This window comes from Seriola dumerili, unplaced genomic scaffold, assembly GCF_002260705.1.
Source record: "Seriola dumerili isolate Sdu_G_001 unplaced genomic scaffold, Sdu_1.0 BDQW01000153.1, whole genome shotgun sequence".
Classification (NCBI taxonomy): Eukaryota; Metazoa; Chordata; class Actinopteri; order Carangiformes; family Carangidae; genus Seriola; species Seriola dumerili.
In genome coordinates this window covers 835,997-858,128 of record NW_019174408.1, presented here as the reverse complement: position 1 = coordinate 858,128, position 22,132 = coordinate 835,997, and the positions used below count along the sequence as shown (strand labels likewise).

General features: G+C 32.5%; 1 protein-coding gene across 1 annotated transcript in view; it reads right to left on the bottom strand.

Annotated features, from left to right (window-relative positions):
- Positions 1 to 6,078: 6,078 nt before the first annotated feature.
- Positions 6,079 to 22,132, bottom strand: part of bcas3 (BCAS3, microtubule associated cell migration factor) — a 344,121-nt gene continuing 328,067 nt past the window's right edge. Inside the window, exon 23 of the mRNA XM_022751363.1 lies at positions 6,079 to 6,714. Coding sequence (XP_022607084.1) covers positions 6,566 to 6,714 — 149 coding nt within the window. The 3' untranslated portion in view covers positions 6,079 to 6,565. The remainder of the gene's footprint in view (positions 6,715 to 22,132) is intronic.

The window sequence follows — 22,132 nt, the reverse complement described above, 5'->3', positions numbered from 1 at the left end:
AAAAAAAAAGATTAGCAACATATGGAGGTGGAAAACGGTTTTTCTTTTCTGGGTAATTGTATCAATAAAGCTTTGTGCAAATTACTCCCCATTTATTTGTTCTGAGCCTCAGCGGCGCAGAAATCTCCATTACGCGCGATTTAAAAGTCATTAGGTGGAAGGAGGACTCTGTCTGAGCCGCTGCTAGAGCTGCATGGAGGGGGGGGGGGGCACTGCTTTGACTGAATCATCATACACTCACAGTTTGTTTTTGTTTCTTGGGGGGGGGGGGGAACGTCGTAAATACGCTACTGGACTTGTTTGTGAGTGTTTGCGTCCTGAGAAAAGAAACTGCAAAAAAATGAAACAAATTAAAAACAAGAAATGCAGAAGTCGCGGCCTTTAACTTCCTCCTGTAGTTAATAGCTGCATAATAAACAGATTATTTATGATATTGATGTGATTCTTTATGATCTCATCCGCACAAATTCTTCTAAATAAACAAGTTTGTCAGTTTAAATTTGACGCAGAGTTCGTCGGTGATTGAAAGTGTTTTCACGCAGCAGGAAGTTGTCTCGAGTCTCCGTGTGTCCTTCATGTGCCCGCGCACTTCAGCTCACCTTACAGGTGCAGATGTGAGAGCGCGCCTAAAAAAAATAAATTAAAAAAAAAAAAGCGTCTCGTGCGCGTCGCGGTGACCCGAGCCGCTCTAATTACAACAGAACAGACACGTTTCAGCCTATTCCTCTATAATTGAGTATTGTTATTTTCCTCCTCCGCTCCACATTGTTCCTTTCTTCCTTTTCATCGCTCCATCTTCTCCTCCCATCTCCCTGCATCATCTCTCCGGCTATATTTAGCGGCTAGACTGAGGCCTTGGCGCCAGACCGTTTAAGACCTGTCAAAGTCCCTCATATTTCCCCTTGTCACATGGAAACCCGGCGACCAGCGGCCCTCTCCTCCTCCGCCTCCTCCTCCTCCTCTTCTTCTCCTCCTCCTTTTCTTCTTTTCCTCCTCCTCTTTCATCTCCTCCACTTCCTCCAGCTCCTCAACTTCACTCTCCTAAATTAAACATATCAATTCTCACTTGTAGGAAAAGCAAAATGTTTCCTCAACTCCTCTCCAACACACACACACACANCACACACACACACACACACACACACACACACACACACACACACACACACACACCGGACCGTACTATCAAACTCAATCACAAACTACAGCCACTAACAGCCGGTTACCTGCGGCCTCTCAGCCCGTCTCTCCCTCCTCCTCTCCCGGCCTTGTGTCTGAGCCTGGCCGCTGGAGGTGACAGGTAGACCACCAGGTGGGGGCGCTATAGTGGTGACCCAGGGGAGAGTGACAGAGCTGTCACAGCGGCCACACACACACACACACACACACACACACACACACACACACACACACACACACACACACACACACACACACACACACGTTCACTCTTCACATTTCTATAATTTTGTCTAATTAGAATAATTATCACTTATTTTAATGACAGTGAAGTTGTGACTGCGCCTCGTGAACCTTCCTGTAAAATCACTGTTATTTATCCGGTGACACGAGAACCGGATGTGACGCGTTCTTCCAGATATAGGCACGTGACGGAGCCATTAACAGGAGTCACCGAATCAACATTTTCCCTCTGACCTTAATAAATAAAATCTCATGTGTTGTCTGTTGCTGGTTGGATCATGTGACCTTCCCGCTGTGCCTTCACAGGCCCCACAGGTGTGAGGGCCCTCAGCCCCGTCAGGTGTGTGTGTGTGTGTGTGTGTGTGTGTGTGTGTGTGTGGGAGGGGGGGTTAATGGTAAATCACCAGTATCGATTTTAACATATTTAATTTTGTGCATCAAATTTTAAATAAAAGAAAAACAAATTCGATTCTTCTTCGTCATTTTCTTAAAAATCTCTTCAGTGCTTCTGCCTCTTCCACGTGGCCTTAATAATAAATATTTACTGATAAAGTGAAAATATTTCTTTTTTTGTAGCAGCTGAAAATAAAAGTCAGTGTAAAAACAGATTTACACTTTGACAGAAGAGTCTTCGAGTATTTTTAATTATTTTCCTTCTTCATCCATCTGGAGTTTTTTTCTTCTTTATTCATCCGTAAAAAATAAAAATAAAAAAATAAAAATCACCTCGGCCTCTTCTGAGAATAAATCCATTTAATTTAAAATCCATTTAATTCACTTTGTATTTTTTCTGTGTGCGTTTAAAATAAATGGATCAGCTGTTTAATAAGGGAGAGGTCTCACTCCTCTGAGTTCAGTCTGAACCAGGAAGTTGATCACGTTCATCTCTGTCTCATGTTCCTCCAGACAAACTGTAAAACTGTGTGTGTGTGTGTGTGTTTTACAGATGTGTTGACAGCAGCTGCTGCAGCGGCGGGAACATGGAGACTTTACCTGCAGGCCGCGGGAAGAAGCCTGACACAACAACAACAACGAACGTCTTCACAGTAAAAACCCAAACTAGAAAAAAGTTTCAAATGTTGAATTGTAGTTTTATTTTGATACTTGACAAATCAGAAGTTTAATCAATAATCAATACAAGAACCAGTTATTACTTCAAACGTCAAAATGCGATAAAACAGTGAAGATTCAACAGGTTGTTTGTGTAAACAAACATTAAATTATTTACAGCTGTAAAAATTCATAAAACATCTGCAGATGTGATAAATAATGTCACAGTGTCGCAGTCGGTTCTTAATCAATTAATTTAAATATAAAGATGAGCCTGACGTCACAGTAAAGACCCGCGGTCCCATCAGGTCATGTTGCTCGAGCTCATTCAGATGGTTGTTGAGTTTTGTCCTTCCTCCTCTTCCGTACAGGTGAGTCTTTTACTCGCGGCTCTGTGAAGTGAAATAAACCCGCGGAAAGCTGATCAATAAATATAAACATATATAAATATTTATATGTATGATATATTAGATAAATATGGCGGAGTGATCTAGAAAAAAAAAGCCCCATGGTGACTGAGCTGAGCTCAGACACGTGTTCCACTCACAGGTCCGGGTGCAGCTCACAGTGAGGTTCACGGACCTGCACGGGCCTTCAGGGGCCTTGAGGGGCGTTCAGGGACCTTCAGGTGGTTTAATTTCAGCATCATTTCTCCTGATGACACAGTAAATATTTCTCACACTTTAGATTTAACTTGTAAAATTCAACAATAATTCAGAAATGAAAGAGTTTGATCTGTAGTCTGATTCAGGATTAATGTTTCCATGACGAAGATTCAAAATGGCCTCCAGTCAGTGTGTGAGTTCTCTGCATCAGCTGATCACTGGACACCTCTCCGGTGACATCATCATCATTATAAATGTAGCTCTCATCAGAAACCCTGAAGTCATGTTATTGATTTCACTCCCTGTGACGTGTCGACAGTTTCCTGTTCAAGCGGAGACTGAATGTGACGTCCAGGTGTCTGAACCACATGACGACCTTCCTCCAGTCTCAGTGTCTCTGTCCGTCCACAGGTCGCACTGACGGAGGTGAAGGACCCAGTGTGAAGGTGAAACATCCAGAGTGAGTCCCACACGGTGAAACACAGGCTGTTTGACTCCAGGTACTGCTTCTTACTTTAGCTGCTGGTGTTTCTCTGTTTTAATAAATAAACATTAATCTCCCTTAAATATTGTATTTTCATCGTCCGTCTATAAAATCATTCTTTTACATCTCAGCTCCTAAATCAAAACCAGGTGATTTTTCTTTTCCCGCCCACGTCTCTGTGTTTGATTCTGTTTGTTTCAGCAAATCTCTCAAATACAACCAGCTGATGATAGATAAACTTTATTGATCTGGGTAAAAGATAAAAAATAATAACACAACAAATAACAAAATAAAAATATAGCTCAATATCCACAACAGAAAAATAAAAACAACAAATACCAAAATAAAGGTTTAATTGCACTTTATTCTGAAGGTAAAAACAGAATGTTAGCCGTGTGGTTTCAGGTAAACAGGTGATTTTTATGGTTACGGCTACATTAGTAAGTAATTTAGTGAATAAGGACGTATGATAGACAGAAGCAGTAATTTACTGCAGGAAGTTCCTGCTCATTAGAATGTGGATGCTCAGTGTTAATTCAGTGTTTACCTCAGTGTTGTTGGTCTCTGCACAGAAACACAATCACACAATTATATGAATCAGCATCAACTGTCAGCAGCTGCTTTAAGTGCACAACCCCCCCCCCCCCCCCCAATCTATAACCTATTAAATCCCAGTGTTTATTATATCCTGTGTAACATTCACCCTGCTGACCTTTAACAGTCAAAGCTAACATGCTAACATGGAGCTACCATCTTTTAATGCTGAAGTAAATGGAGCCTGTATGCTAAGCTGCTAGCATTTTAGTGTCGCACTTCAAATGTCCAACCTCTGACACTGTTGTTGTTGCTAACTGAGCTAATGCTAATGTTTGGTGATGAGGAGAATATGTGACAGCCTCAGTTTGTTACAGGACACACGGACTTACTGCTGCTTTAACTTTGAAATTCACCATTTGACACTTCGTTCCTGAGAAAGAAATCCACATTTAGTTCCTGCTTGTGACAAACTGACATGTTCTGCATCAGTTTTCAGTTTTTTCTCCTTGTTAAATACAAAACATTCTGTTAATTATGACACATCAGCGTCTCTGATGATCATTGATAATTTGAAAAACTGTAAAATGTTGACGATAACATGTTGGAATCAAATAAAAAGTTTCAAGCGCAAACTGTAGTTTTTCTTTTCTACTTGTTGCTGAATGAATTTTACTGTAAAACTTTAAATGAACACTTTTTCTAATGGTGCGTTTTTTTATGGTATCATTCTGTTCTACTGCAGAATTTATTTTGAAATACACAGGAGAAGAAATACACTGATTTTAATACAGACATGTTTCAGCCATTAATACATTATTCATTTAATTATTTGTGCAAACTTTCTCTTCATGTTTCCATTAATTTAAATTTTATGACTTTTAGCTGATGAACACACTGATGATAAACTAAAGCACACAGAGAATAATTCACTGCTAAATTAATTTAATTACAATTCCTTCAGTTTAATATTTGCTTCCATTTGAAGAGAGGAACGTTCAGGAGGTTTGAGCTGATGAGTTTCTTTTCTGCCTCAGAACAAAGAGCCAAAGTCGCCCATAAAACGTCCCTTTAACAGCGTTTAACTGCCTGTTAAAAATCTGGTGCTAATTACAGCGGCGCTAAGAGCTGATGGTCACTGAACACAGAGAAGACACACTTTCATTTCCTCCACTTTTATTATGTTTTTATTTGCATGAACGCAGGAAAAAAAAAAAGAAAAGTATTTTACAGATTAAATCTTACAGTTAACAACAAGCGTTTACTCCAGACTCAGGCCGTCAGTCAAACTACACTCAGACAGAAGGGATTGTGGGATACATCTTCTCTAAGGTGACTGTGTGAACAGTGCATTTCGTTTTTCACCCAGTCAAACCAAATCAAGACATTTCTGATTATCAGAGTCTCTTTGCTACGAGAACATTTAAAGAAAATACATTTTTATTCTTTTTTAGATCAACTACAACTAAAGGCAGGAAAAACATTTTGGTCAAAAGTAGCTAATGTAGAAAAGACAGCGTGATCTCTATTATTTATTACTGCGCTCAATCTGGATTTACTGTCTGGAAAATATCGAGATGATTTCAGAAACATATCTCAGCTGTAAACATCTAAATTACTTCAGCCACTTAGTAATAGTGTCGTCTCATTTACTGCGTCTGTTGTCAAATGTGATTACGTGGAAATCAAAGGCATGAAAGGACCAAATTTAATCAAAAACATTTAGTCAGAGGCCACGAGCAACACATACACACACACACACACACACACACACACACACACACACACACACACACACACACACACACACACACACACACACACAGGGAACAGGAGCCGCTACATGTTGCTGACTGGAATCAACATTTCTCCCGTGTCTGTGTCTGCGCTCCCTTTCTTATGGCTCATTCAGACGACAGGCAACAACAGTTAAACTTCAAACACACACACAGAAGGATGGGGGNGCGGGGGTGGCGTGGGGGGGGGGGGGTCAGGAAACATCAGCTGTAGAGAGGAGAGGACGTCTGAGTCCACCAGTTTATGACTGAACATAACGAGGTAACGAGGGTCAGACTGATACTGGTCTGTTATTAAAAATCTAATATTGAAAATGCAGGACGTTCCTCTCGGTCCGCAGCATCTCCTAAACACTTTGAGTTCGATTCACTTGCTGTTAATCTTGGATACAATAAATTTGTGTGCAGGCGTTTTGATCCTGACAGTTTCAATTTTATTATTTTTTTGGAATGATTTTGGTTTTAAAATGGTCAAATTTAAAATCAGGGGAATTCTTATATAAAATAACATCCAACCCAAGAAATATAAAGCTAATAATGTTCAATGAGTGACAAAGACACAGGTCTGAGACAGAGGTTCAGTGTGATGCTGGCTGGACAGGTGAGGTGGGGGCAGGCAGGTGGTCAGGTGGGGGCTGCTTGACGGCGGCGGTGGTTCTCCCCTGGAGCAGAGGTCAGGGGAAATTGGTGGGGAAGAGGCTGAGGGGCTGGCCCTCATTGGTGGGCAGCGGTGAGCGGTAACCCTCGAAGTTGCGCGGGATGCTGCCGCTGGTGGAGCCGGAGCTGTTGCTGAGGGTCTCGATGCTGCCCTCCCTCTGCAGATCTGCAGGGCGAGAGAGAGAGAGAGAGAGAGAGAAAGAGAGAGAGAGAGATGGAGTCGTCAGCTGATTGGACAACAGACCTGCATGACCTCTGACAGCTTCATGCTGAGGTCACAGTGCTGGTCATGACAGGAAGTAAATGCCCTCGCTGTCAGGTGACAGGTGACAGGTGACATGTCTGTAGCAGCATGTACCGGTGATGAATCCTCTGTCATGTTTTGTGTGTTCATCCTTTCATCCTGTATTTCTCCATGTTTCCAGTAACTTCTCTAATGTTTCATTTCAGCTCGGTTCTCGTGTGTTTGGAAATTTGACCAGATTAATGTACAACACCCAGAGCAGAGATGTTCACTGCAGCTTCTCTCTGGTTGCAGTTTAAAACTGTTTCCACTGCTGGAGTTTTTACTGTCCCAGAATGCCACGCTGTAAATTCTTTCTGCTGTCTGAGGGGAAGATTCACTCCCTCACAAACGAACTGCAGGACTCTTCAGTGACCTCGAGATGAATAGGAGGTTTAATTAGCTAAAGAATGTTTTTAGGTTCATACAGAAAAACGTCAGTGTGTTTAATATGAGCTGAAGATCAGAGGCTGATGGGAGATCGTCTCTGACGACCTGCTGGGAGTTGTGCCCAGGAAACCTCACACAAGCTCATACACTCTTCTTATCCAGGATAGAACGCAATGTGCCACTCTATGATGTTATGGTAATGTTATAGGCTACTTGGTCATAAAGATTTTATGCCGTACTATACTATGACGTTTTTATGCCTTCATATACTATGATGTTTTTATGCCTTACTATACTATGATGTTTTTATGACTTTTTATGCCTTACTATACTATGACTTTTTTTGCCTTACTATACTGTGACATTTTTATGACTTTTTATGCCTTACTATACTATGACTTTTTTAAGACTTTTTATGCCTTACTATATTATGACTTTTTTGCCTTACTATACTATGACGTTTTCATGACTTTTTATGCATTACTATACATTGACTTTTTTATGGCTTTTTATGCCTTACTATGCAATAACTTTTTATGCCTTACTATACTATGACGTTTTTATGACGTTTTATGCCTTAATATACTATGACGTTTTTATGACTTTTCATGCCTTACTATACTATGACTTTTTTAGGACTTTTTATGCCTTACTATACTATGACTTTTTATGCCTTACTATAATATGACTTTTTATGCCTTACTATACTATGACTTTTTTAGGACTTTTTATGCCTTACTATACTATGACGTTTTTATGACTTTTTATGCCTTACTATACTATGACTTTTTATGCCTTACTATATTATGACTTTTTTGCCTTACTATACTATGACTTTTTATGCTTTACTATACTATGACGTTTTCATGACTTTTTATGCATTACTATGCAATAACTTTTTATGCCTTACTATACTATGATGTTTTTATGACGTTTTATGCCATACTATACTATGACGTTTTTAGGACTTTTTATGCCTTACTATATTATGACTTTTTATGCCTTTCTATAATATGACTTTTCATGCCTTACTGTACTGTTGTTTTTATGACTTTTTTTGCCTCACTATACTATGACTTTTTTATGAGATGTTATGCCTTACTATACTATGATGTTTTTATGACGTTTTATGCCATACTATACTATGACGTTTTTAGGACTTTTTATGCCTTACTATATTATGACTTTTTATGCCTTTCTATAATATGACTTTTCATGCCTTACTGTACTGTTGTTTTTATGACTTTTTTTGCCTCACTATACTATGACTTTTTTATGAGATGTTATGCCTTACTATACTATGATGTTTTTATGACGTTTTATGCCATACTATACTATGACGTTTTTAGGACTTTTTATGCCTTACTATATTATGACTTTTTATGCCTTTCTATAATATGACTTTTCATGCCTTACTGTACTGTTGTTTTTATGACTTTTTTTGCCTCACTATACTATGACTTTTTTATGAGATGTTATGCCTTACTATACTATGATGTTTTTATGACGTTTTATGCCATACTATACTATGACGTTTTTAGGACTTTTTATGCCTTACTATATTATGACTTTTTATGCCTTTCTATAATATGACTTTTCATGCCTTACTGTACTGTTGTTTTTATGACTTTTTTTGCCTCACTATACTATGACTTTTTTATGAGATGTTATGCCTTACTATACTATGATGTTTTTATGACGTTTTATGCCATACTATACTATGACGTTTTTAGGACTTTTTATGCCTTACTATATTATGACTTTTTATGCCTTTCTATAATATGACTTTTCATGCCTTACTGTACTGTTGTTTTTATGACTTTTTTTGCCTCACTATACTATGACTTTTTTATGAGATGTTATGCCTTACTATACTATGATGTTTTTATGACGTTTTATGCCATACTATACTATGACGTTTTTAGGACTTTTTATGCCTTACTATATTATGACTTTTTATGCCTTTCTATAATATGACTTTTCATGCCTTACTGTACTGTTGTTTTTATGACTTTTTTTGCCTCACTATACTATGACTTTTTTATGAGATGTTATGCCTTACTATACTATGATGTTTTTATGACGTTTTATGCCATACTATACTATGACGTTTTTAGGACTTTTTATGCCTTACTATATTATGACTTTTTATGCCTTTCTATAATATGACTTTTCATGCCTTACTGTACTGTTGTTTTTATGACTTTTTTTGCCTCACTATACTATGACTTTTTTATGAGATGTTATGCCTTACTATACTATGATGTTTTTATGACGTTTTATGCCATACTATACTATGACGTTTTTAGGACTTTTTATGCCTTACTATATTATGACTTTTTATGCCTTTCTATAATATGACTTTTCATGCCTTACTGTACTGTTGTTTTTATGACTTTTTTTGCCTCACTATACTATGACTTTTTTATGAGATGTTATGCCTTACTATACTATGATGTTTTTATGACGTTTTATGCCATACTATACTATGACGTTTTTAGGACTTTTTATGCCTTACTATATTATGACTTTTTATGCCTTTCTATAATATGACTTTTCATGCCTTACTGTACTGTTGTTTTTATGACTTTTTTTGCCTCACTATACTATGACTTTTTTATGAGATGTTATGCCTTACTATACTATGATGTTTTTATGACGTTTTATGCCATACTATACTATGACGTTTTTAGGACTTTTTATGCCTTACTATATTATGACTTTTTATGCCTTTCTATAATATGACTTTTCATGCCTTACTGTACTGTTGTTTTTATGACTTTTTTTGCCTCACTATACTATGACTTTTTTATGAGATGTTATGCCTTACTATACTATGATGTTTTTATGACGTTTTATGCCATACTATACTATGACGTTTTTAGGACTTTTTATGCCTTACTATATTATGACTTTTTATGCCTTTCTATAATATGACTTTTCATGCCTTACTGTACTGTTGTTTTTATGACTTTTTTTGCCTCACTATACTATGACTTTTTTATGAGATGTTATGCCTTACTATACTATGATGTTTTTATGACGTTTTATGCCATACTATACTATGACGTTTTTAGGACTTTTTATGCCTTACTATATTATGACTTTTTATGCCTTTCTATAATATGACTTTTCATGCCTTACTGTACTGTTGTTTTTATGACTTTTTTTGCCTCACTATACTATGACTTTTTTATGAGATGTTATGCCTTACTATACTATGATGTTTTTATGACGTTTTATGCCATACTATACTATGACGTTTTTAGGACTTTTTATGCCTTACTATATTATGACTTTTTATGCCTTTCTATAATATGACTTTTCATGCCTTACTGTACTGTTGTTTTTATGACTTTTTTTGCCTCACTATACTATGACTTTTTTATGAGATGTTATGCCTTACTATACTATGATGTTTTTATGACGTTTTATGCCATACTATACTATGACGTTTTTAGGACTTTTTATGCCTTACTATATTATGACTTTTTATGCCTTTCTATAATATGACTTTTCATGCCTTACTGTACTGTTGTTTTTATGACTTTTTTTGCCTCACTATACTATGACTTTTTTATGACTTTTTATGCCTTACTATACTATGACGTTTTTAGGACTTTTTATGCCTTGCTATACTATGACTTTTCATGCCTGACTATACTATGATGTTTTCATTACTTTTTATGCCTAACGATACAATGACTTTTTTATGACTTTTTATGCCTTACTATACTATGAGGTTTTTAGAATTTTTATGCCTAACTATACTATGACTTTTTTTGACTTTTTATGCATTACTATACTGTGACTTTTTAAGCCTTATACTATGACTTTTTATGCCTTACTATACTATGACTTTTTATGCCTTATTATACTATGACTTTTTCATGACTTTTTATGCCTTATTATACTATGACTTTTTCATGACTTTTTATGCCTTATTATACTATGACTTTTTCATGACTTTTTATGCCTTATTATACTATGACTTTTTCATGACTTTTTATGCCTTATTATACTATGACTTTTTCATGACTTTTTATGCCTTATTATACTATGACTTTTTCATGACTTTTTATGCCTTATTATACTATGACTTTTTCATGACTTTTTATGCCTTATTATACTATGACTTTTTCATGACTTTTTATGCCTTATTATACTATGACTTTTTCATGACTTTTTATGCCTTATTATACTATGACTTTTTCATGACTTTTTATGCCTTATTATACTATGACTTTTTCATGACTTTTTATGCCTTATTATACTATGACTTTTTCATGACTTTTTATGCCTTATTATACTATGACTTTTTCATGACTTTTTATGCCTTATTATACTATGACTTTTTCATGACTTTTTATGCCTTATTATACTATGACTTTTTCATGACTTTTTATGCCTTATTATACTATGACTTTTTCATGACTTTTTATGCCTTATTATACTATGACTTTTTCATGACTTTTTATGCCTTATTATACTATGACTTTTTCATGACTTTTTATGCCTTATTATACTATGACTTTTTCATGACTTTTTATGCCTTATTATACTATGACTTTTTCATGACTTTTTATGCCTTATTATACTATGACTTTTTCATGACTTTTTATGCCTTATTATACTATGACTTTTTCATGACTTTTTATGCCTTATTATACTATGACTTTTTCATGACTTTTTATGCCTTATTATACTATGACTTTTTCATGACTTTTTATGCCTTATTATACTATGACTTTTTCATGACTTTTTATGCCTTATTATACTATGACTTTTTCATGACTTTTTATGCCTTATTATACTATGACTTTTTCATGACTTTTTATGCCTTATTATACTATGACTTTTTCATGACTTTTTATGCCTTATTATACTATGACTTTTTCATGACTTTTTATGCCTTATTATACTATGACTTTTTCATGACTTTTTATGCCTTATTATACTATGACTTTTTCATGACTTTTTATGCCTTATTATACTATGACTTTTTCATGACTTTTTATGCCTTATTATACTATGACTTTTTCATGACTTTTTATGCCTTATTATACTATGACTTTTTCATGACTTTTTATGCCTTATTATACTATGACTTTTTCATGACTTTTTATGCCTTATTATACTATGACTTTTTCATGACTTTTTATGCCTTATTATACTATGACTTTTTCATGACTTTTTATGCCTTATTATACTATGACTTTTTCATGACTTTTTATGCCTTATTATACTATGACTTTTTCATGACTTTTTATGCCTTATTATACTATGACTTTTTCATGACTTTTTATGCCTTATTATACTATGACTTTTTCATGACTTTTTATGCCTTATTATACTATGACTTTTTCATGACTTTTTATGCCTTATTATACTATGACTTTTTCATGACTTTTTATGCCTTATTATACTATGACTTTTTCATGACTTTTTATGCCTTATTATACTATGACTTTTTCATGACTTTTTATGCCTTATTATACTATGACTTTTTCATGACTTTTTATGCCTTATTATACTATGACTTTTTCATGACTTTTTATGCCTTATTATACTATGACTTTTTCATGACTTTTTATGCCTTATTATACTATGACTTTTTCATGACTTTTTATGCCTTATTATACTATGACTTTTTCATGACTTTTTATGCCTTATTATACTATGACTTTTTCATGACTTTTTATGCCTTATTATACTATGACTTTTTCATGACTTTTTATGCCTTATTATACTATGACTTTTTCATGACTTTTTATGCCTTATTATACTATGACTTTTTCATGACTTTTTATGCCTTATTATACTATGACTTTTTCATGACTTTTTATGCCTTATTATACTATGACTTTTTCATGACTTTTTATGCCTTATTATACTATGACTTTTTCATGACTTTTTATGCCTTATTATACTATGACTTTTTCATGACTTTTTATGCCTTATTATACTATGACTTTTTCATGACTTTTTATGCCTTATTATACTATGACTTTTTCATGACTTTTTATGCCTTATTATACTATGACTTTTTCATGACTTTTTATGCCTTATTATACTATGACTTTTTCATGACTTTTTATGCCTTATTATACTATGACTTTTTCATGACTTTTTATGCCTTATTATACTATGACTTTTTCATGACTTTTTATGCCTTATTATACTATGACTTTTTCATGACTTTTTATGCCTTATTATACTATGACTTTTTCATGACTTTTTATGCCTTATTATACTATGACTTTTTCATGACTTTTTATGCCTTATTATACTATGACTTTTTCATGACTTTTTATGCCTTATTATACTATGACTTTTTCATGACTTTTTATGCCTTATTATACTATGACTTTTTCATGACTTTTTATGCCTTATTATACTATGACTTTTTCATGACTTTTTATGCCTTATTATACTATGACTTTTTCATGACTTTTTATGCCTTATTATACTATGACTTTTTCATGACTTTTTATGCCTTATTATACTATGACTTTTTCATGACTTTTTATGCCTTATTATACTATGACTTTTTCATGACTTTTTATGCCTTATTATACTATGACTTTTTCATGACTTTTTATGCCTTATTATACTATGACTTTTTCATGACTTTTTATGCCTTATTATACTATGACTTTTTCATGACTTTTTATGCCTTATTATACTATGACTTTTTCATGACTTTTTATGCCTTATTATACTATGACTTTTTCATGACTTTTTATGCCTTATTATACTATGACTTTTTCATGACTTTTTATGCCTTATTATACTATGACTTTTTCATGACTTTTTATGCCTTATTATACTATGACTTTTTCATGACTTTTTATGCCTTATTATACTATGACTTTTTCATGACTTTTTATGCCTTATTATACTATGACTTTTTCATGACTTTTTATGCCTTATTATACTATGACTTTTTCATGACTTTTTATGCCTTATTATACTATGACTTTTTCATGACTTTTTATGCCTTATTATACTATGACTTTTTCATGACTTTTTATGCCTTATTATACTATGACTTTTTCATGACTTTTTATGCCTTATTATACTATGACTTTTTCATGACTTTTTATGCCTTATTATACTATGACTTTTTCATGACTTTTTATGCCTTATTATACTATGACTTTTTCATGACTTTTTATGCCTTATTATACTATGACTTTTTCATGACTTTTTATGCCTTATTATACTATGACTTTTTCATGACTTTTTATGCCTTATTATACTATGACTTTTTCATGACTTTTTATGCCTTATTATACTATGACTTTTTCATGACTTTTTATGCCTTATTATACTATGACTTTTTCATGACTTTTTATGCCTTATTATACTATGACTTTTTCATGACTTTTTATGCCTTATTATACTATGACTTTTTCATGACTTTTTATGCCTTATTATACTATGACTTTTTCATGACTTTTTATGCCTTATTATACTATGACTTTTTCATGACTTTTTATGCCTTATTATACTATGACTTTTTCATGACTTTTTATGCCTTATTATACTATGACTTTTTCATGACTTTTTATGCCTTATTATACTATGACTTTTTCATGACTTTTTATGCCTTATTATACTATGACTTTTTCATGACTTTTTATGCCTTATTATACTATGACTTTTTCATGACTTTTTATGCCTTATTATACTATGACTTTTTCATGACTTTTTATGCCTTATTATACTATGACTTTTTCATGACTTTTTATGCCTTACTACACTAAGATTTTTTATTACTTTTTATGCCTTACTATACTATGTCGTTTTTTGACGTTTTATGTCTAATATACTATGACATTTTTATGCCTCACTATACTATGACATTTTTTGAAATTTATGCCTTACTTGTCTTACTGTGTCCTATTATAGTAAGGCATAAAAAAATCAAAAATATAACAGTGTATTAAGTCAAAAACATCAAAAAATGTCATAGCATACTCAGTCATAAAAACATCAAAAAATTCAATGATATAGGAAGATATAAAATACCTTAGTATGTAATATATCATAGAATGTCATGGTAAAGTATGTAATAAAAACCTCAGTATAGTATGTCACAAAAATGTCACAAACTGTCAGTATAGTATGTTGTGAAATGTCAAAAAAATGTCATAACTAGGTATGTCAGAAATGTCATGAAATGTCATTGTATAATATGTTGCAAAACTACATAGTATAGGCTTGATAAAATGTGTTTGAACTGTGGGAAAGAATCCACACAGGCATAGGGAGAAAATATAAACTCTACACAGAAAGGCCGCAGGACCGGGACTCGAACCAAGAAACTTCTCACTGAAAGGCAAGAGTGCTAACCACTGCACCACCATGTATAAGCCATAACATAGTATGTCATAAAAAGTTCATAAAATGTCACAGTATTATATGTTTTAAAATGTCATAGTATAGTATGTCGTAAAAATGTCGTTGGACTGTGGGAGAGAAAGCCCCAAGGACTGGGATTCGTATCAAGAATCTTCTCGTTGTAAGGCGAGAGTGCTAACCACTGCATCACCAGTTATATGTGATAGTATATTATGTAACAAATATGTAATAGTATAAAATGTCGTAGAATTCTTATAAAATAATTGTCATTGTATACTGTAACAAAAATGTCAAAAAAATTTTCATTGTATCTTATTTCATGAAATGTAATTAAAATGTCATAAGTGTCATTATTTACTATGAGATAAAAATGTCAAAAAACATATATTTCATGAAATGTAATAAAAATGTCATAAAATGTTACTGTATATTATGGCATGAAATGTCGTGAAATCTATTATATAATAAACATGTAAAAAAATGTTACAGTGTAGTAAGAAATATAAAATTTATGAGGCATAAAAAGTCATATTATAGTAAGGCATGAAAACGTCATAGTATAGTAAGGCATAAAAATTTATAAAAAAAGTCATAGTATAGTAAGGCATAAAAAAATCATAAAAAGACAGTATAGTAAGGCATAAAAAATCATAGAATAGTAAGGGATAAAAAGTCATAGTATAGTGAGGCATAAAAAGTCATAAAAACATCATAGTATAGTAATGCATAAAAAGTCATACTATAGTAAGTCATGAAAAGTCATAAAAACGTCATAGTATAATAAGGCAAAAAAAGTCATAGTATAGTAAGGCAAAAAAGTCATAGTATAGTGAGGCATAAAAAGTCATAAAAACATCATAGTATAGTAATGCATAAAAAGTCATGAAAACGTCATAGTATAGCAAGGCATAAAACGTCATAGTATAGTAAGGCATAAAAAGCCATGAAAAAGTCATAGTATAGTAAGGCAAAAAAAGTCATAAAAACGTCATAGTATAGTAAGGCATAAAAAGTCATAGTATAGTAAGGCAAAAAAGTCATAGTATAGTAAGGCATAAAAAGTCATAAAAACGTCATAGTATAGTAAGGCAAAAAAAATCATAAAAACGTCATAGTATAGTAAGGCATGAATAGTCATAGTATAGTAAGGCGTAAAAAGTCATAAAATAGTAAGGCATAAAAAGTCATAAAAAAGTCATAGTATAGTAATGCATAAAAAGTCATGAAAATGTCACAGTATAGTAAGGCATAAAAAGTCATAGTATAGTAAGGCATAAAAAGGGATAAAAACGACATAGTATAGTAAGGAATAAAAAATCATAAAAAAGTCATAATATAGTAAGGCATAAAAAGGTATAAAAAGTCATAGTAAAGTAAGGCATAAAAAGTCATAAAAACGTCAGTATAGTAAGGCATAAAAAGTCATAGTATAGTAAGGCATAAAAAGTCATAGTATAGTAAGGGATAAAAAGTCAAAAACGACATATTATAGTAAGGCATAAAAAGTCATTGTATAGTTAAGCATAAAAAGTCATAAAAAGTCATTGTATAGTAAGGCATGAAAAGTCATAAAAACGTCATAGTATAGTAAGGCATAAAAACGACATAGTATAGTGAGGCATAAAAAGTCACAGTATAGTAAGGCATAAAAAGTCATAGTATAGTAAGGCATAAAAAGTGATAAAAACGACATAGTATAGTAAGGTATAAAAAGTGATAAAAACGACATAGTATAGTAAGGCATGAAAAGTCATAGTATAGTAAGGCATAAAAAGTCACAAAAACGTCATAGTATAGTAAGGCACAAAAAGTCATAATATAGTAAGGCATAAAAAGTCATAAAAAGGACATAGTATATAGTAAGGCATAAAGTCATAAAAACGACATAGTATAGTAAGGCATAAAGTCATAAAAATGTCATAGTATAGTAAGGCATAAAAAGTCATAATATAGCGAGGCAAAAAAGTCATAAAAACGACATAGTTTAGGAAGGCATAAAAAGTCATAAAAAAGTAATTGTATAGTCATAGTATAGTAAGGCATAAAAACGACATAGTTTAGGAAGGCATAAAAAGTCATGAAAACAGCATAGTTTAGTAAGGCATAAAAACGACATAGTTTAGGAAGGCATAAAAAGTAATAAATAAGCCATAGTACAGTGAGGCATAAAAAGTCATGAAAACAGCATAGTTTAGTAAGGCATAAAAACGACATAGTTTAGGAAGGCATAAAAAGTAATAAATAAGCCATAGTACAGTGAGGCATAAAAAGTCATGAAAACAGCATAGTTTAGTAAGGCATAAAAACGACATAGTTTAGGAAGGCATAAAAAGTAATAAATAAGCCATAGTACAGTGAGGCATAAAAAGTCATGAAAACAGCATAGTTTAGTAAGGCATAAAAACGACATAGTTTAGGAAGGCATAAAAAGTAATAAATAAGCCATAGTACAGTGAGGCATAAAAAGTCATGAAAACAGCATAGTTTAGTAAGGCATAAAAACGACATAGTTTAGGAAGGCATAAAAAGTAATAAATAAGCCATAGTACAGTGAGGCATAAAAAGTCATGAAAACAGCATAGTTTAGTAAGGCATAAAAACGACATAGTTTAGGAAGGCATAAAAAGTAATAAATAAGCCATAGTACAGTGAGGCATAAAAAGTCATGAAAACAGCATAGTTTAGTAAGGCATAAAAACGACATAGTTTAGGAAGGCATAAAAAGTAATAAATAAGCCATAGTACAGTGAGGCATAAAAAGTCATGAAAACAGCATAGTTTAGTAAGGCATAAAAACGACATAGTTTAGGAAGGCATAAAAAGTAATAAATAAGCCATAGTACAGTGAGGCATAAAAAGTCATGAAAACAGCATAGTTTAGTAAGGCATAAAAACGACATAGTTTAGGAAGGCATAAAAAGTAATAAATAAGCCATAGTACAGTGAGGCATAAAAAGTCATGAAAACAGCATAGTTTAGTAAGGCATAAAAACGACATAGTTTAGGAAGGCATAAAAAGTAATAAATAAGCCATAGTACAGTGAGGCATAAAAAGTCATGAAAACAGCATAGTTTAGTAAGGCATAAAAACGACATAGTTTAGGAAGGCATAAAAAGTAATAAATAAGCCATAGTACAGTGAGGCATAAAAAGTCATGAAAACAGCATAGTTTAGTAAGGCATAAAAACGACATAGTTTAGGAAGGCATAAAAAGTAATAAATAAGCCATAGTACAGTGAGGCATAAAAAGTCATGAAAACAGCATAGTTTAGTAAGGCATAAAAACGACATAGTTTAGGAAGGCATAAAAAGTAATAAATAAGCCATAGTACAGTGAGGCATAAAAAGTCATGAAAACAGCATAGTTTAGTAAGGCATAAAAACGACATAGTTTAGGAAGGCATAAAAAGTAATAAATAAGCCATAGTACAGTGAGGCATAAAAAGTCATGAAAACAGCATAGTTTAGTAAGGCATAAAAACGACATAGTTTAGGAAGGCATAAAAAGTAATAAATAAGCCATAGTACAGTGAGGCATAAAAAGTCATGAAAACAGCATAGTTTAGTAAGGCATAAAAACGACATAGTTTAGGAAGGCATAAAAAGTAATAAATAAGCCATAGTACAGTGAGGCATAAAAAGTCATGAAAACAGCATAGTTTAGTAAGGCATAAAAACGACATAGTTTAGGAAGGCATAAAAAGTAATAAATAAGCCATAGTACAGTGAGGCATAAAAAGTCATGAAAACAGCATAGTTTAGTAAGGCATAAAAACGACATAGTTTAGGAAGGCATAAAAAGTAATAAATAAGCCATAGTACAGTGAGGCATAAAAAGTCATGAAAACAGCATAGTTTAGTAAGGCATAAAAACGACATAGTTTAGGAAGGCATAAAAAGTAATAAATAAGCCATAGTACAGTGAGGCATAAAAAGTCATGAAAACAGCATAGTTTAGTAAGGCATAAAAACGACATAGTTTAGGAAGGCATAAAAAGTAATAAATAAGCCATAGTACAGTGAGGCATAAAAAGTCATGAAAACAGCATAGTTTAGTAAGGCATAAAAACGACATAGTTTAGGAAGGCATAAAAAGTAATAAATAAGCCATAGTACAGTGAGGCATAAAAAGTCATGAAAACGTCATAGTATAGTAAGGCATGAAACGTCATAAAAACGTCATTGTATAGTAATGCATAAAAAGTCATGAAAACATCATAGTTTAGTAAGGCATAAAAAGTCATGAAAACGTCATAGTATAGTAATGCATAAAAAGTCATAGCATAGTAAGGCATAAAAAGTCATAATATAGTAAGGCATAAAAAGTAATAAAAATGACAGTGTAGTAAGGCATAAAGTCATAAAAACGACATAGTATAGTAAGGCATGAAAAGTCATAAAAACGACAGTACAGTAAGGCAAGAAAAGTCATAGTATAAGAAGGCATAAAAAGTAATAAAAATGACAGTGTAGTAAGGCATAAAGTCATAAAAACGACAGTACAGTAAGGCAAGAAAAGTCATAGTATAAGAAGGCATAAAAAGTAATAAAAATGACAGTGTAGTAAGGCATAAAGTCATAAAAACGACAGTACAGTAAGGCAAGAAAAGTCATAGTATAAGAAGGCATAAAAAGTAATAAAAATGACAGTGTAGTAAGGCATAAAGTCATAAAAACGACAGTACAGTAAGGCAAGAAAAGTCATAGTATAAGAAGGCATAAAAAGTAATAAAAATGACAGTGTAGTAAGGCATAAAGTCATAAAAACGACAGTACAGTAAGGCAAGAAAAGTCATAGTATAAGAAGGCATAAAAAGTAATAAAAATGACAGTGTAGTAAGGCATAAAGTCATAAAAACGACAGTACAGTAAGGCAAGAAAAGTCATAGTATAAGAAGGCATAAAAAGTAATAAAAATGACAGTGTAGTAAGGCATAAAGTCATAAAAACGACAGTACAGTAAGGCAAGAAAAGTCATAGTATAAGAAGGCATAAAAAGTCATGAAAACGTCATGGTATAGTAAGGCAAAAAAAGTCATTGCATAGTAAGGCATAAAAAGTCATAAAGTCAAAGTATAGTAAGACAAAAAAAGTCATAGTATAAGAAGGCATAAAAAGTCATAAAAAGTCATAGTATAGTAAGGCATAAAAAGTCATAAAAAAGTAAGGCAAAAAAAGTCATAGTATAAGAAGGCATAAAAAGTCATAAAAACGACATAGTATAGTAAGGCATAAAAAGTCATAAAATAGTAAGGTATAAAAAGTCATAAAAACGACATAGTATAGTAAGGCATGAAAAGTCATAAAAAAGTAAGACAAAAGTAAGATATAAAAAGTCATAAAATAGTAAGGCATAAAAAGTCATAAAAACGACAGTACAGTAAGGCATGAAAAGTCATAGTATAGTAAGGCATAAAAAGTCATAAAAAAGTCATAGTATAGTAAGGCAAAAAAAGTCACAGTATAGTAAGGCATAAAAAGTCATAAAAACGTCATAGTATAGTAATGCATAAAAATTCATGAAAACGTCATAGTATAGTAAGGCATAAAAAGTCATAGTATAGTAAGGCATAAAAAGTCATTGCATAGTAAGGCATAAAAAGCCATAAAAAAGTCATTGCATAGTAATGCATAAAAATTCATGAAAACATCATAGTATAGCAAGGCATAAAAAGTCACAGTATAGTAAGGCATAAAAAGTCATAAAAACGACATAGTATAGTAAGGCATAAAAAGTCATAAAAAAGTCATTGTATAGTAATGCATAAAAAGTCATGAAAACGTCATAGTATAGTAAAGCATAAAAAGTCATAGTATAGTAAGGCATAAAAAGTCATAGTATAGTAAGGCATAAAACGTCATTAAAACGATATAGTAAGGCACAAAAAGTCATATTATAGTAAGGCATAAAAAGTCATAAATAAGTCATAGTATAGTAAGGCATAAAAATTTATAGTATAGTCAGGCATAAAAACATCAAAAAATGTCATAATATAGTTAGGCATAAAAAGTCATAAAAATGTCACAGTACAGTAAGGCATACAAATGTTGTAATATAGTAAGGCATAAAAACATCAAAAAATGTCATAATATAGTAAGGCATAAAAAGTCATAAAAATGTCACAGTACAGTAAGGCATACAAATGTTGTAATATAGTAAGGCATAAAAACATCAAAAAATGTCATAATATAGTAAGGCATAAAAAGTCATAAAAATGTCATAGTATAGTGACTCCTAAAAATGTCATTGTATATTTAGGCCTAAAAACATCACAGTATCGTGAGTCCTAAAAATGTCACAGTATAGTAAGACATAAAAAGTCATAGTATAGTATGGCATGAAAACGACAAAAAATGTGACAGTATCTTTAGTCATAAAAATGTCATAGTATAGTAAAGTATAAAAACATCTAAAAATGTCATAGTATAATAAGACATAAAAATGTCAAAAATCCGTCTTAATATAGTATGTCCTAAAATTTGCATAAAAATATCATTGTATAGTATGTTATTAAATTCTAATCAAATGTTATTGTATAGTAT